The sequence below is a fragment of the Lepeophtheirus salmonis genome, chromosome 3, assembly GCF_016086655.4.
Source record: "Lepeophtheirus salmonis chromosome 3, UVic_Lsal_1.4, whole genome shotgun sequence".
Taxonomy (NCBI): Eukaryota; Metazoa; Arthropoda; class Copepoda; order Siphonostomatoida; family Caligidae; genus Lepeophtheirus; species Lepeophtheirus salmonis.
The window spans coordinates 21618913-21636778 of NC_052133.2; the positions used below are offsets into that span (position 1 = coordinate 21618913).

The following is a 17866-nucleotide window of genomic DNA, read 5'->3' on the forward strand; positions in this document are numbered from 1 at the left end:
ACGTTTCCTCTTTGGCGAAAACAAACAAAAGCTAGAAGCAAGTCATTTCTGAGTAAAATTATGAAATAAGAATGCTTCATAATTTATCTTCCATGTGTTCAGGCATTTAATCTATTCTTCCTTGAACTGAGTCATAAGTGAAAAGTATTAACTTCATAATTTGGTTTGGGGACTTATGACCAACTGTGTGCTTAATCTTTCTTACTACACAATCGTGCAAGCCTTACCAGATCTAGCAATCAGCAAGGATATATTGTAGAAAGCACGGTAAACGTTAGTGGATTGTTGTGAACTGATTAAAAACATATTTCCAATAGTTTTTCGTGCCTTGAACTTTTCTGGAAGGAGCAGAAAAATAGGTTTCATAACTCTCAGAACACTTTTGGTTTAAATAGATAAAGAAATAAAGGATTCTTTATGCAAAAAATATCTTAATACAGTTTTATAATTACTGGAGGTTTCTGTAAGTATTTGCTTGAAGTTTTAGGGTACACAATTTGTGTTTTAGTTTATAGATCTTACTTTTTTGTAATCCGACGTTTTTAACTAAAGTATAAATATTTGTTCTATGTTTCATTAGAAAGTCATGTATACTGAGTATAGGGTAAAATATAAAGGCACCAATAATGATGTACAATAATACGATCTCAATATAACGCACTTCTATCCTTTTAACCGGAAAATATTCAATATATTCGTTGCGGCTACCTTGTAATCACATTTTTTAAATTTTGTAGATCAATTTGTTTGTTTTATGTAATAATATGTAATCACAGATTTTTTGGTCTACTGCTCCCTTCCCCCCCCCCAATCGCCCCTTTTCGCTTCAATGTCCATCTACATCAAAGCACCGTCCCAAGGGAGGTGGTATCGCCCACTTTGGGAAACGCTGTTTTAATAGATCCTCATAGAGGATTTGAGTCCTTTAGATCGTCATAGTGTTTATCTCCCTCTGAAAGAAGAACTCTCGCCTATCCTTGGTGTAAACTGTTTTTAAAAAAACATTAAAAAATAAATATACCGGTAGTTGCATAAATACGCAGACTATTTGTGGCAAATAATTAAATGTGTAATAAAATTCGTATGACGTATTTTTTTTGAGAATGATATAATAGAGAATTTATCCTGGTATAAAATTTAATATAATTACTTAATATAACCGCTATCAGCTCCTATGACACCCTCCAAGCTCCCGCAGAAGGCCTTGCACACATTGAATATGTAATGGTCTTTCATGGCTGCCCATTGCTCAATGACGCTGGCCTTCAATGAGTCCAAATTCGGGTGGCGGGTAGCACAGGCCTTCTTCTCAATTTACCACCACACACTGTAGTCAAGGGGATTCAAATCAGGTGGTTGAGGTGGCCAGATGTTTTTGTGAAGGCCTCCTTCACCTCATCCACATTGATTTTCTGTGGTCTGCTGGTCCGAACACCCTCCTTCAGATCTTTTACGTCCTTGACAAGCTTCTGGACCTTGAACACAGTAGTCCTGGATAGTCCAGTGTCCTTGATTATCTCCTTGACAGACCTACCAGCACGGAGGAGAGTGGCAACCATATGACGTTGTGCCTCGTCATTCATCGTAAACGACTTTGTTTGATGCGATTAAGAAAAACAAAAACAAAGCCAAAAGATTTACCGAGTTACTTGTGGTGGAATTTTTTATTTCCGGTGACGGAACCTCGAACTATAAGCGTTTAAAAATTAGTCCGTGTATTTATGCACCTACTAGTATATGTATTTAAATCTAATTATGATATTTTTCCTGTACTAATGCTAACTTTAAATGTAGAACGTTCTCCTTTTTATAGGGGTAATTATTTTTTATCCTCCCAAAATCATATAACAGCAACATGTTATTGAGGAGGTGGGAGGTCTCAATTCACTAATACAATAAGTCTCGCTCCCCCCTCCTCCTTTACAAAGTCTAATCCCTAATTATAAGTTAATCAGTGGGAATGGCTTTATTGATATTCTTAAATTGGATAGTACAAGTAAAAAGTGTAAGAAACACTGCATTCAATTATCTTTCATGAGAAAAAAAACTAATATAAATATAATAATTATGCCCTTGAAATGAATTCAAATGAAATTTGAGGACTCGGAGGAAAATTTTCCAGTGTTGAATATCACTTGGGCTTGTGAACAAGACTAAAGACTCGACTTAGAATTGTGTGAGAACTTTTTGCAAACTTTGCGATTGTTCGAAACAAGTAACAAGAAGTTTCAAAATCCCTCTCCTTCGAACGAGTATAAGATAATTAATTAATCAATGTCTTTACAATGTACTAATTGCAAATCTTTATTCCACTGCATTCGAACAGTTTTTATTTTGAGGACTCCTTGAAATACCATCACAATTAATACAGAGTGCGGCTTCATAACCTCCTTTTTTATAATGGGTAGAAATTAGACTTTAGATGCAGTAGCTGGGTGGCGTGATTTCATTATAGATACTCTAAATTTTCCTCAAAAATACAATCAGCAACTATCATGTGTTGGACTAGTGAGATACGTGCGTTTCCCGTCGAAAACAAATATTAGCAAAAAATGGTTTGACATAATTAGAGAAAGGCCGAAGACAGGTCATCCGAAATCGGGACAAAAGTCCAAGTTCAGACTTACTTCCTTTGGCCGAAGCCGAAGGTGACATAATATAAAGGCAGCCTGCAATAAACCCCCAAACAGGATGATCAATAACGTTAAGTCAATTTAGGTATGAGCGCGCTCCCACTCAATTACAAATGAGTGGTGCTCATTTTTTCGCTCGTCTAGGAGTATTTGAATTTGACAACTCTTTATGACTTCAATTAATTTCCTTAAATTTATATATATATTATTTATTCAACAAAATGAAGGGAAATTATATTTAAAATTAAAAAAATCCATAAAATGATTAATCCAATGTTTTAACTATCGAATATTTGATTAATTGACAAAAGTTTTTTTTTTTTTTTTTCAAAGTTTTTAACTTTTAAACTCTGACATCTATCCCTAAATAGTAGACCACCTAAAGAAAATAGATCACTCTCAACGGTAGCTAAGGACAGTAATGTATCGATCAGAAGGTAGTATTCGTACTTTATTAGATCTAACTGCAATTCTGCCAAATATTCCAATATCTTTGACTAACAATGATTAAATTGATAGGATTCCCTCTTCACCACATGCAAATAAGATCCTATTAAGTGGCTCCCAAACAGTGTGTCTTGAGACTAGTTCAAGTGTGTCCTAAGATTTGTGACAGCCATACTTTATTACCAATAGTTTATAATAATCCAAATAATATGTTAAATTGAAATAGGTATGTTAAGAAATTTTGTCTTTTGGTGTGCCTTGAGTACATAATGTTTGGGAACCACTGTCTTAGGGAGCACATATTTATGAGATTTCGTGCAATATCATCTAATTAAGCCTGATAATTAGCTTGAGCTTGAATACTGAGTTCTCATGTTTTTGAACTTATGTTTGCATGAGATTTTGAGATCTTATGTCAATTTACTACGAGCACAAAAAGAAAGATTTCTCTTCCAACGTGATCTTCTCAGTAGAAAGAGCTGACGGTGTGTATCTGAGGGAACTGATGTCTGAGTTTTCTTTGGGTAGTCAACTAAATGAGAGGCAAACTCATCAACTGAAGGCAGCAGAGAGTCACAGATATATTAAAGAAGAATAAAAAAATGGAGATATAATTTCGACCGTCTTTTCTTGCAATCCTTAAAATTATTCCTTAACTCTCTTTTTTTTTTTTGATGTTATCTCATAAAATACAGAAACGGAAAGAGTAATACAAATTTATATAAATGAACGAAAGTTGGAGCAATTTTTTGTTCGTCTAAAATGGCGAGCGCGCTCTCGCTCAAATTTTTTCTTTATCAATAAGGCAAAATACCAATATCTTAGGTTCAATTGCGAACGAGATTTTGGAAATTTCCTCATATTATGCAATAAGTTTTTTTTTTTTTACTTTTTCTTACAATAGTCACTCATGAGATTATTAAAACAAAGCTTAATTCTTGACTATATATAATGACACCAACTAACTTTTACTTTCCTCAAACTAAAAGGATGTTCCGTTAAGGGAATTAGGACATTTTATTATGTCACCATGATAGACAGTTTCAGTCTCAAGTCTCAGTCGTCTCAAGAGACTCAATTAATCCCTGGTTCATCAGTAATAACTTATAACGTCATATTATTTTATTTTATTTTTATAAAGCTGATATTCTTGAGGAGAGAACATTTATTATCCATGTATTGAGTTACTATGCGTGAGTCTGCTCATGAAAAAGGGTACTGCAGGTGCGCCTGCAGGATTATTTATATATTGTTATTGTTGCTTACAGTTTTTATTTTATTTCAAAGTTGAAATTTTTGCTCTGGGTTTGAATTTGATCAAATGATCCTTTTTTTTAAAAATAAATCCTTTAAAAATCGGTTTTCCCTTATTTTTTCTTGATCAACACAAAAAAATCGTCATTTGGGATAAGAGAAATTTAACTATTCCTTACTCGAATGTAATTGAATTTTGATTATAATTTGAGTTCAAGTTAAGTTGAATTTTACAAAATATATATCGGACCATTTCGAGTATTTTTCAGAAAATTGTTGGCTTGAGAAAAAGCTTGTTTTTTGTTTTTTTTTCGAGTTTGAGTAATATTCGATCCAACACTAGAAATATATATATTTATTTGATGAAGGATCCACACAAATATGTTGCATGTGATGTTGTAGATTAGAGTTCACAGGTGTACACGGAGGAAGCCTGATCCTAAATAAAGGTTAATGTACACAATCTATTATTATGAATTGCGATAAATATCCTGCCTTTATAAAGTAATTTTCATTTATATACTTGAATAGTAATAAGTTTGACATTCTAGAAATGATTACAAAGTTACTTTTGTATAAACAGTCAAAGGTGGGGAAAATTCCTTATACTGCGAGTTCAATATGTGTCTCAAGACTTAGTCCTTAAATATTTTCATTTATTCCAATTCTTTTGATCACAATATGCGTAGATTTGGTACCTGGTCGCCCTTAGAGAAGGAAGTATACATAAATTATATTATACTAAATAAAAACCTGTGACCGAAGGCTCAAGCACGCCCGCTACAAATGGGGTTGAAGAACTGAAATTTACAACAATGATATGATGTAAGGTATAAAGGCCATTTGTCATATTTTTATGACAAAAGCACCCAATTATTAGATTCAAATGGTTGAATGTATACCTATATAAAAAAGTCAAATCTGTGAAATTCATAAATTGCAGCTTGCATGAAATTATTTAAATCCAATATCTGACCTTGCACAGGTCTCTCTTTTAAGTATAGATTTGACTATTTGAATCTAATACAGGGGTGTTTTTTTTCTTCATAAAAATATGACAAAGTGTCAAGAAATGCTCTTTTGAACTTAGGCTATGTCATTGTTGTAATATCTCCGTTCTTACCCATTTTTAGTGTGCACGCATGAGGCTTTGCTATCATATTTATAGTATTATATGTAATAATCAAAATCCACTGTAGAATAAATTTAAAAAAACAAACAAGGAAAGAAGGAAAAAAGAATAAATGAAAGATATTTGCTGTAATTACTCCGATGTCGATCTCCAAAGCTACTCTGAGTCCAACAAGGACTTACAATTATAACTCTCCAACAAATCCTCACGGTATATTGTTAGGGAAATGGGCTAAAAAATATCGAAAATCAACATGGTAACCCTGACAATTTGAAGAATATTTCGGAGTAGAGAAATAATAATGCTCATTAGATCAGCTACAATCAGCTGCGATGAGGAAGAAAGGAGAAAAGGCTATAAACAAGGATATTTGCTAGAAAAAGTACTGATGTCGATCCCCAATTCTACTCTGAGTTTAACAAGGGCTTACAATCATGACTTTGCAACAAATCCAAAGGGTTACACGAATGTTCAATCAGGGTTTGAATATCCTTGCATCTATTTAGGAAAGAGTGTTTACTACTCAGGATTGAAATAATAATGACAACGTCTAAGGAAAAGAAAATTCATTCTTCAGATTGCCAGCTCTAAAAAAAACAACCGGGCCAGCTAAAAGAATCACACGAGTTACATCACAAATTAGTTATAGGATACTGCTATGGCTTTTCTTGAGTTCAGCATAAAATTGCCTTCGAGTCCAAGTTGAGTTGTGAGTCTTAGCTATGGATTCCAAGTCAAGTCGCGAGTCTTTAACTGTGAGGTCAATTTAAGTCACATGTGTCGAGTCCAAGTCACCGGCTCTCTGAAAATCTCATGCCTCACATCATGCAAATCCTCTTTAACCATTAAAAAAAAGTTAAAAGTATGTCACTTAATGAGCTATCGTACACATATCATTATTCATTAAATACACCTGTAAAAAGAGAGAAAGTTAATGAGAAAAGGAGGGTTACTAGCGGGCGAACGGGTCATGTTGTAGAATAGACCCTTAATCATTTTTCAAAAGCTGTCTGAATAATCATTCTCTCGGGATTGATGTCTTTGTTGATAGACTCTTTTTTGGCTTGTGCTTAACGTTAAGGTTAAATATTATTAACAGATGCTATGTTTCAATATGATGTCTACAAATAGGAGTATTGAGTTCTACAAAATAAGTTGTGTCAGTCAACTCGAACCCATTTTTGAGCGTAGGCATTGAAACCCGCCATTAAAGGAGTATTATCGTCTCAGGAAAAGCATGCAAGTGAACAAAATGGATTTTTTTTTTAAATAATAATTTCTGTGAGAAGAATGTTCTTCAAAATGAGAGCTGTAAAGCGGTCAAATATTCAGAAAGGATTCGTAAGACAAATAATTGCTTTTGAATACACATTCCATAATATGTAAACATTTTATTGAAAATATGAAATCAATTTTGATTGTCGGATATTGGGGTCAAATTCAGTTATTACTCTTATGAAGCTCTTTGTTATAAAAATTCAAATTTATATTATGTAAATGTTCTTAGTAACATCTTTAGTTCTCTACTAAAAATTCCTATTTGTTAACAGCTAAAGTTTAGAAGAAGATATTTGTTGTGTTCTCTTGATTTTTTTTTTTTTTTGGTGGTCTTTTTATTAAATTTATTGCTAACAAATGTCGTTTTTTAAGGCCCTTTTTTAATTAATTATCTCTCTCTATTTTTTTATTGTACAATGTTTTATATTCTCTTAATGTAAAAAATATATTTTACACATTAAATTGAGATAAGATCCTTTGTTAATCTCATTAATAAAAGAGGAGAAGTTATTAAAAATATATATGTAAATTTTGGAAGTAATATTAGCCTTCTTGGAAGAAGATATTATCCTTTCTTTTTTAAGAGAGGTTTCCCCTTCTACAGCTTCTTACCCACGCAGTTCTTCTTGCAGCGTCACTATTCTCCTGCCGACAACCCTTTTTCTGTGCATTAAGGTCAATTTACTTTGGATGATAATTCTTGATCAACAAGACGTTGGTAGTCAGTGCATAGCTTCATAACCACCAAGGAGTACTTTAAACCTTGTATAACAAGGTTTCAATGTTGACAACGTACACTTGTTCGTCCTTGGCCTCCAGAGATAGAAAGTCATTCTTCACTGAAAGCATCCTCGCAGGATGAACATCCTCATCGTATTCAGCACTCTCTTGGTCATCCTCACCCTACTTGGACTTCTCCTTGCCATCCTCTTTCTAGTCTCTACCGATACATTCCTTAGTGTCCTAATCCAGAGTCACGATCCAGATATATTCATCACTAACTTAGTTGTTGCTGTGTGCCGTTGTAGCGTTCATGCTGTAGATTTAAGGATAGGTCTAGACTAGGCAGGAGATGGAAAAGAGAATTATATCTATAATTAGTTTTATGAAGTTTTTGGAGAAAATAATATATTTTTTTGTATTTAAATATTGTTTGTGTTTAAATTTCAAATCCATCTATCTAATTTTGTGAAGTTCTCCAATTCCATTGACAGCAAAGTAAGCCCAAATATTGATGCTTCCACCATCGTGTTATACTGTGGGAGTGTTGTTTTTGAGGTTAAAGGCTTGGCCCTTCTGTTCCTAAATGTCTTTGTGGTCATCGAAATACTTCATCCTAGCATTTATGTGCCTGCTCTTGAGGAGTGGAGTGTTTCTTGGCATCTTAACATGGCCAGTTCTTTTGAATTTGGTCATAATGCTTTGGACAGATGATTTTGGGATGGAAATGTATTTGTTGCCTTGATTATGTCAATTAACTATAAGCTGGGGATGTCCTCTTGGTTAATATTTACTTTAATGATACAGTGTTTAAAATCCTAAACCCCGTGATTTCTTCTTTTTTGTAGATTTAAGAGCCACAATAAAAATGGATGATATTTTGAGCTTTCAACAAATTAGCTAATACCTTCCCAAAAAAATAGCACTTACTATAATTTTTTCGCAACAGTACATAAATAGATTTAAATATAAATTGTCTTGTCTTTAAAAAGTTTTAAATATAAAAACCTGTGCTGCTAACCACTTTTCCAATAATTGATGAAAAAGTACTATTTTTCGAAAAAAAACAACAATTTTCCAAACTTTAAGCAAAAAGCGCAAGGTGTATTCAGAACCCCAAAATAATGATTTTCTTTCTTCTCACATATCAAAGCATGGGGAAAAATACGGAAACCTAATAAAACTTAAAAAATTGTGTTTTTTTGAATAGGTCTAAATTGTGCCATTCGTCTCGCTCTTACCTTTCTTCTTGCTCTCCTTTTTCATTACAAACTATTCAACTCTACCTATGTGTAAATAGTAGGGACGAACTTTGATATCCGAATATCGATATTGAATGTAGTAATTTATTCAGCACACTACAAAAGGAAGTTCCCCTTTCGGCCTCAGGGATTTCAGACTTAAAAAATTAACTTAATTATTATTTGAAAGAACAAAAACCTTAAGAAGTGTTCAAAAATGTATACAACTTTGAATTGTTTTTTTCAGGAGTAGGGATATACGTCACAAAATTGATTTTCAATCTATTCAACCATTCTCTGAGTATTCTATATATGTTTTCTGAAATAAATAATAACAATTTCTATTTAATAATTATGACATTAATTTCGAATTAATTAGATATCAGCCTACTAAATTCTCTTTCACTAAAATACTAATTTCATAACTCATAAATGTATTGTATCAAATAGTAGAAACAATTTGATAATTGGTATTCAATTTTTAGTTTGAATAAAGTTTTACTATAAAGTATACTTGTCAGAAAAAATAATGATACACTTTTTAACCGTTCATTCTAAAATTTATACATCTGTTGTATTTGAAAAAAAATCAACTTTTTTTCTGATTTTTTGTACTTATTTATCAATTATAAATATTCAACTTTGGATCAATGAAATATAAATCCTTTTATTTCTCTCCTAATTTCCACCTTAAATAAAAGATAATTTCTTATTATCATGGATTATAAACATATGTTCTAATATAGTTGTACCGGGGTATCGTCGTTTTGTTTTTAAAACGCTAGCATACTTAGTCAGCATTGGAACTGGTCGTATTTATGACGTAATAACGTCATAAAAATATTGGACCGCAGCACCAGTGACTTAAGTTTCAAATTTCAAAGCAAGTATCCCTCCCAAAAAAATATATTAAAATTATCCTTGATTGAAAGATAGTAATCATTTTTTTTAATATTTTTAGTTGAAAAAGTATCGAAAAGTATTGAAATATCGATATCAATAATGTTGGTAACCCAACACTATGCTAAACTTTTCGATATCCTAACATCCCTAGTGTATAGTAAAATCACTTATGATTAATCATTAGTAATGCTTGAGTGAGAAGTCATCCATTGAACTTAAAAGTACAATCTTTTTGTATTTGACTGTCTTATCTACAGTGATAAGAGTTGAAAAAAAAAAAGTAATAAAAAAATATAAATAAACGAACTTGCAATAACATAACTGAATTACAAAAAAACGTGATTTTTATAGAATCCACGAAATATAACTTAAAACCAGTTGGTAATGTGTTTTAATAGTACATTTGGCTAAACTTTTTATTTAATATGTTTTCCTTCGCAAGCAATAACAGCCACGACACGCCGGCAAACAGATTGTCTGCTATTCACGATGAAGGGTGTGCCCAAGAATTACCTCATTGTCATGATGCAGGCTCTGAGCGAATCCAAATTTGGATGAAGTCGTAGCACACTTTCTTCTCCAAGACACCCCAAACTGCAAAGTTCTGGCCCATCACAATAAGAAATTTATAGTATAATACTTACTATTTGCAGAATTTCCCAGCATTGCTTGGAGTTATATACAAAAATGTGCAAATAATATAGAACATTCGTTCTCAAATGGGGGTACGCGTACTCCTTGGGGTACTTGGAGGCACTTCAAGGGGTACTTGAGATGTTGAAAGAATATGTTACAAGTGGTACATAACTTAGGGGCGTCCGTAGGGAAAGCGCTGGAGAGGGGATGTAGCCCCACCCTCAAATTAAGGAATTTTTGATTTTTCACTAAAAAATGTATTATGTCGTTTTTTTTTTCTAAAATATTTAATATTTGAAAATTTTTCTCCAAAAAATTTTATAAATGAAATTTTTAATTGACAGTAGTGGATTTTGGATTTCTAAAAAAACTTAATTTTTGACAATAAATATGGATTTTTGAAATTAAAAAAAAAAAAATTAATTTTTTGTGAATAACAAAGGATTTTGTAATTTTTTCTGAGTAGCTGTGGAGTTTTGGTTTCTTTTTCTCAAAATAATATAATATTTTGAATTTTTTTAACAATTTTAATTTTTGGATTTCTTTGTATAATTATTCCAAAAACTGAAACTTTTTTTCCAATATACGGGCGCGCCTGTCATTGAAGCTAAAAATGCTTTGTGCTTGACTTGGGTTAACTAAATATTTTGCAAGTGGTACATCACTAGAAAAAGGTTGAGAATCCCTGATATAGAAGATAACACCCCAACAAATCCTTGGTGTTACCTTTTGTTTTTCATCCGCTCACTCACACGTTACTACTCACTCAATACTTAAATATTCTTTAATTGTGAGTTGAACTACACACTTGCGAGATTTCATCTATTTTATAAAGTGTTCATTGTATATTATACTACCTTTTTTCTTTTCTTTATATAGTATTGATTATATGAATCAGGGACCACAATATACCGTGCACCCAGTGACGTGTGGTCATACATTCATAAATTATGTTTTACTCGCAAGATGGGTCTTATTATGAATCAATGTTACTTATTATATACTTTTTGCAAGATGGTTAGCTTCATTTTTTTTTTTTTTTTTTTGCAAAAAAAACAAACCTAGATGTTTAACTCAATTCAGTCCAATTGCATCAAATTTCTGAATACTCAAATTGTATCTCATGGTCTTATAATGAAATGCCCTAATTTTCATAAATGGAAAATCCTTTTAAATTGAAGGAAGCAAGAGTTGAGTTCATTATACATTAATACTAAGAAGTGTAAATTTTATTTAATAACAGGGATATAGAACGAATCCCAGTAAAAAGATCTACTTATTTTTTTCTATGTGTGGTTCAGAATATTGAATAATAACATATTAACGAAAAATATCGCCAAAATTTAAATACATGTTGTTTCTAAGCTTATAATCACTCCAAGTAGGTAGATGAAGCGTGTATGGATTGATAGCCCATAGTAATTTAGTGTTAATTGTAGAATTTTTCGAATATGAGGAGTTATGAGTCGAAAACGGAAGTACACCCATTTTATGGTCCACCCTACCCTCAAGGCTGTTTTAAGACAAGGGATCATCTGGGGTACAGTAATGAGCTAAAATTTGTATTTTTAATCTTACTGTCAAGGTCTACAAATATCATCAGTCCAGGGGCCTATCATTAGGCTAAGGTGGCCTTGCCCACTGTACTTAACATAATATCTCAGGTTTACTTTATAGGTAAACCTGAAGGAGTACAGGGTATTATGACAAACTTTACTCGAATGATTTAGATTTGCTTTATTAATATAGAAGATAACTCCCGAATAAATCCTTAGTGTTTTTCATGAGTACACTCAACCATAGTTACTCAATTCTTAGATGTTCTCTTCTCATGAATAATTATAACAACTTAATAAAAATACATTTTTCGGCTTGCCTACAAAAACAAACTCGCACGCTAAAAAATGCTTAGGATTTACTACCCTAAGCATAGGTATGTTCTTTTTTTTTTTTTTTTTAATATGTGCCTCTGAGCTTTAGCTACACCATCTCGTTGTTAAAAACAAGTCCTTCCCATGATAAATAAACAAATATATGGACAAATCTTGATTGATTAATATAGATATACTGTGCTATTTTAATTATTTGATTTCTGATTTGAAGGTATATGGAACACAGCATTTTGATGCTGTTTTTTTTCCTCATACAAAGACAACTCATTGTTCTTGGTACTGTGGAGGAAAGAATTTGTAGAACTGAAGAATGTTTAACAGCAGCCAAACGTATTTTATTGAATATGAATGCATCTGTAAGCCCTTGCGAGGATTTTTATGAATTTTCTTGCGGTGGATTTGTAAAAAGAGTTCAAATCCCGGATAATAAAAATGAGATATCCTCATTCAGCCTGGTTCATGATAAGTTGTTTGAACTTGTAAGTATTTAAACCTTTGAATTTTTAAACATTTGGACATTTTAATGACATGTGTTTTCCTCTGATCGTATTGATTTTACCCAGATTAAAGACATATTGGAATTAGATTCGATAGAAAATGAACCAAAGTCATTCTATCTAGCAAGAAATTATTATAAAGCTTGTATGAACAAATCAGCTATTGAGTCTTTGGGTTTGAAGCCAATGGAAAAAGTAATTAAAGATTTGGGTGGATGGCCTCTTCGACAGGGGAAATCATGGAATGAAAGTTCCTACCTTTGGTATGACAAACTTCGGATATTGAGAGGAAAAGGCCTTCCGATAAATCAATTCTTTTCACTCAATGTGGGATCGGATTTAAAAAACCATACGAGATTAAGGATTAGTTTGGATCAGCCAGGATTTAATCTTCATAGTGCATATTTAAAGAAAGGAGACGCTGATGAAGGAGTTAAAGTTTGTTTGAGTGTTATGTAGTAATAAAGGATAATATATCATTGACACTGAGTATATAATTAGGCTTATTTTAACTATATGGTGGAAATAGCTCTTTTGTTTGGAGGGAAGTTTAACGCGTCCATGGATGAAATGTTCGAGGTGTTAAAGTTTGAAAATAAACTTGCAAATATTACTATTCCAAATGAGCAGAGACGGAACCTTTCGAAAATGTATCATGTGATGACAATTGAGGAATTATCTCAGATGGACCCCTCGACTCCTTGGCTGGATTGCATCAATAACATTCTTAGAGTAACTAAGGTATAAAGAAAGATCTTATTTGAACTTATTTGAGCAATTGATTTGTATTAATATTTATTCAAGGTAAACGTGACTCAGGAGATCATTGTGTACTCCCCATCTTATTTCAAGGACTTTGCAATGTTGATCCGCAAAACACCAATCCGAGTCCAAGCCAATTTTTTGATTTGGAGTGTGATTTCTTCATCTATGAGCTACCTGAATGAAGAAGCAAGACATATTCAATTTAAATACATTCAAAAACTAACTGGAGCTAAGACAATGTCGGAAAGATGGAAGACATGTGTTGGAGAAACAAAGAGTCGCTTAGGAATCCATATTGGATCCATGTACGTTCGACAATATTTCCCGGAAAAGGCGAAAACTGCAGCTCAAAGCATTGTATCCTATATTAAAAAAGAATTTGAGAAGCTACTTAGACAAAATAAATGGTCAGATGAGGAAACAAAAGCTAAAGCCTTGAAAAAAGTAAAGGCAATGCATGAGAATATTGGATATCCGAATGAAATTCTTAATAATACAGTAATTGATATTCTCTATGAAGGGCTGGATCTTGGGGAATCCACTTATTTCGAAAATGTGCATAGTTTATTCAAATGGACAATGGATTATGTATTTTTTAAAATCGAAAATGAGGTATTTTTCTTCCCTTTAAAACTATCTTGAAAGATAACTATTGCACGTAAACTTAGCAATAGACATTTTTATAATTGAATAAGTATCGTACAATTGATTACTTATTAAGTTCAATTGGGCTAAAATATTTTTATAACTATACAAAATAATTAATACAAGCCTGGCTCAAGAGACTATAGAATGATTCCAAATAAATATGGGACATCCATGCTACCCATGAACTCATATTGTAACCAAATTTTGATGAGATGTTCCTTTATACAATGTATGCAAATTTGTGAGATTTCAGCCTGAAATTTTGCGTGCATCAAAAGTTATAAGGATTGGATAATTGTTCTAGTTTAAAGTTTATACCTTTTGAAATAATGAGGCAACAAAGAACTTAAAATTTCACTCTGAAATGGTGCAAATTTCCATATCTTATACAAAAGAGGATTTCATCACAGTTTGCTCAAAATCTGAAGTAGTGATGATAATCAGGTATATTTATAGGTGGTCCGTTTGTTTGAAATTGGTAATCTGAAGGAATCATTTTCTTTTCTTCAGCTGTTGTCTAACTCCGGAGGAGTGAACTTCCTTTTCTAAAACATTCAAGTATATTCAAAAGCTGATTGAACATTTCTTTGTGCTCATAAAAGCCAGATAATTTGTTGCGGAGTTATAATTGTAAATCCTTGTTGGACTCAGATTATAATTTAGGATCGACATTGGAGTAATTCTTGCCAAAGTCCTATTTGATTTCCTTTCACCTCTTTTCCTTTGTGACAGCTGACTGTAGCTGATCAAATAAAACGGCATGACTCCTAATCTACTCTCCTTCAAAACATTATTTAAATTGTTGGGTTCACCATGTTGATTTTCGGTTTTATAACACGCCCAATATACACAAAATTTTCATCATTATTTATGATAATATAGAATACAATCGTATTTTATTCTTCTTTAGATATCAATTACTTTTAAAATTGATGTTTGTAGCTTTATTTATGGTGTTTAGTTACAAAATGGAGTGCCTGGCAGAGTAAATGATACTTTGATTTTTTTTAAATATACTTATGTATATACTAGGGAATATATATTTACACAATTTGGGACGGATAGATCAATTTTTTATAGATCATCATGTTTCGAATGGGAGTACCTAACTCCATTTTGTAGGCCTCGAAATAGACCAGTAGACCATATAATATATACGACGTCATAATAATGAATACGTTACGTAGCTTAGATTTGGTCTTATTCACGTGCAATGGTAATCGTATCAGAATGTATTAAATACTACCAAATTATGTTTTAATAATACGTCATCTTCATACCCTAGATAAAGTCATATGATTGGACAGATTTGGTAACACCAACTGTTGTGAACGCGTTTTATAATCCATTGACCAATTCAATCAATATCCCGGCAGGGATTTTGCAAGGCAATTTTTTTTCACTACATCGACCCAATTATTTAAACTTTGGAGCCATTGGAATGGCAATTGGACATGAAATCACGCATGGCTTTGATGATACAGGGCGCCAATTTAATTTTGAGGGTATGAAAAAATATAAATTGTAAGTCGACTAGTTTCATTTTTACTCAAAATTAAGGATGGGTCTCGTGTACTTTAAAAAGGAACTGGTAATTGAGCTTTGGACTAGGTATTTATCAGGATTTTTTTAAATTCCTATGAGTCGTTTGTAGTTATATGGCCTTAACAACAAATAACTTTAAAAAGTAAAAAAGAATAATGCACTCTTGCAACTATGATCGATGCCTCATAGGCGCTAGAGGGGGTGGATGGGGGATTTTATAAAAAGACAAAACACTTTTAATTTGGTTCCAGTGCCCCAGGTGATGAGTACTGAGTATTTGGAGAAAAATCACAGTTTAGCTACTAGAAAAGGAAAAAAACGGTTGGTGCGTGCACTCATTTTTCTTTTTTTGTTATTCTTTAATAGGTCGTCATTGTCTTCATATCTCCCTCTAAAAGAAGGATTATCGCCAATCTTTGCTGTAAATTGATTTAAAAATACGTAAATATTTATGAATTGATCTACAATTAAACATATTTTCCCTGCACTAAAGAGAGGCGACAATTCTTCTTTTAGAGGAAGATGATAACACCCTCGCGACTTATGAAATAATGACAATTCCATGTTGATAATTATAGAGTCAAAGACGGTAATTAATTAATGAACAATGAATCAATTGAATTTGCACAAATAGAAATATTTTAATCTTTTAACGTTGGAGTAAAATGAGAGAGATATAGTTACGGTGTTGCGGTATTTATCTTTTATTTTTTTTGGCAAAGTGTCCGTTCGGCTAAGGGGTCATTTGACAAAATGGTATTCAGCAACGTGTTCTAGAGCCCCCTTAAGTGATGAGTGAGAGAGCAGGAACCTAACCTATTATAATTATATGTGACATAACCTTCTTGAGTTTTCAAGACAGATGATGACGTCACCAAAACCATTTATATTTTACAAGAGTATTAACTACTCATACAATAGGGGAAAGATTTAAAATTACCATACTAATACAATGATATATATTTCAAATACTCGAGTAAAAACAGGTAGCGCAAATGAATAGAAATCCTAATTACCCTTACCCAGCCATACTCAAGGCATTTTCCTAAGTTGACTGCGACCTACAATCTACCACTCCATGACTTTTCCCCTTGATATTCTGATACAACATTCCCGTTTTGCAGGGGATTTATTTGACTGGTGGAATCCTTCAACAAAGTTAAAGTTTATCAATAAAACTAAATGTATTATAGAGGAGTATGGAGATTTTGCATACCCAAAGCTCAATACGACAGTGAACGGTGTGAACACCCTAGGAGAAAATATTGCGGATAACGGGGGCTTAAAAGTAGCATATAGGGCCTACGGTACGATTATAGATAAACACATATACATTTCTACATCTTATAATAAATATGAAATAGCTTCCTGGCTCAATCAAACATCTTTTCCGGAGCCCCTTCTTCCAGGTTTAAATTTTACAGAGAAACAACTCTTTTGGATCAGTAATGCCAATCTTTGGTGCACAAAAATTAGAGCCAAGACATTGGAACAGAAAATAAGAAGGGATGTACATACACCAGCTATGTTTCGTGTTTTGGGGGCATTCTCAAATATGGTTAAGTTTGCGGAGGATTTCCAATGTCCAATAGGATCACCCATGAATCCCAAGATTAAATGTGAGGTCTGGTAGTAAATTATACAGAGGATACTTCAATATCTCTGATATTTTATACTACGTACTTTTTTAAATAAAATATTTGTAATCATTTAAATTTCTGTCTTTACTTTAAGGGATTACTTTATATGTACTTTCAATTACAAATTCGTTGTTCCCTCTTAAATGATAATAATAACACCTTTGGGGGGAAAAAAACCAAAAAAAAAAAAACGTAACTCAAGCACGAGTATTTACAAATGAACCAGCCAAGCGCAATACTATAAAAAAGGCGGTTATAGTAAACATTCACACCTTTACAACACATTATCATATGATCCGATGTGACCAAATTAAGATATACTTAGTCTTAAAAAAAAGTTGGAAATACGAAATTACTTTTTACACAATTTATCATCATTAGATATTATGGATTAATTATTCACTAGTACAAACACGATATCTTAAAGATAGTCATTGAAAAATAGCCTATTTATGTTAAAAATTTTAAACTAAAACGATTTACTATAAAATATAATTATATAATAGGTAAATTTCTATTGTAAAACCTCATATTATCAATATTTTTTGTTGCTTCTGTCCATTTTATGTAAATATAATCAAACCTGGACTTTCTTTTGACACTCTTGAAAATGTAACTTACACAGACAATCACTT

General features: G+C 32.3%; 1 protein-coding gene and 1 pseudogene across 3 annotated transcripts; one reads left to right on the forward strand and one right to left on the reverse strand.

Annotated features, from left to right (window-relative positions):
- The first annotated feature begins 6474 nt into the window (after window positions 1-6474).
- On the forward strand, window positions 6475-17306 carry LOC121114640 (neprilysin-2). 3 transcript variants are annotated; one of them, XR_011779279.1, is made up of 9 exons: window positions 6531-6705; window positions 12348-12615; window positions 12700-13071; window positions 13135-13374; window positions 13438-14010; window positions 15332-15551; window positions 15607-15657; window positions 16716-16898; window positions 16956-17306. XR_011779279.1 is itself a non-coding variant. In XM_071887163.1 (8 exons), exons 2-8 carry the CDS (start codon window positions 12352-12354, stop codon window positions 17222-17224), a joined length of 2121 nt encoding a protein of 706 aa, XP_071743264.1. In that variant the 5' UTR covers window positions 6475-6709; window positions 12348-12351; the 3' UTR covers window positions 17225-17306. The 3 variants fall into 3 exon arrangements, 2 of the variants coding, with proteins under 2 accessions (XP_071743264.1, XP_040564604.1); XM_071887163.1 differs by lacking the exon at window positions 15607-15657 and having other exon boundaries at window positions 6475-6709; XM_040708670.2 differs by lacking the exon at window positions 15607-15657 and having other exon boundaries at window positions 6475-6705.
- Window positions 7140-7824, reverse strand: LOC121114641 (uncharacterized; annotated as a pseudogene).
- Window positions 17307-17866: the final 560 nt, after the last annotated feature.

What these genes read in the sequence shown, in the direction of transcription:
- LOC121114640 (XM_040708670.2), top strand. An exon ending in TTTTTAAAATCGAAAATGAG is followed by an intron (nt 14,011 to 15,331) that starts GTATTTTTCTTC and finishes TTCATACCCTAG; the next exon opens with ATAAAGTCATATGATTGGAC. An exon ending in AGTAGCATATAGGGCCTACG is followed by an intron (nt 16,899 to 16,955) that starts GTACGATTATAG and finishes AATATGAAATAG; the next exon opens with CTTCCTGGCTCAATCAAACA.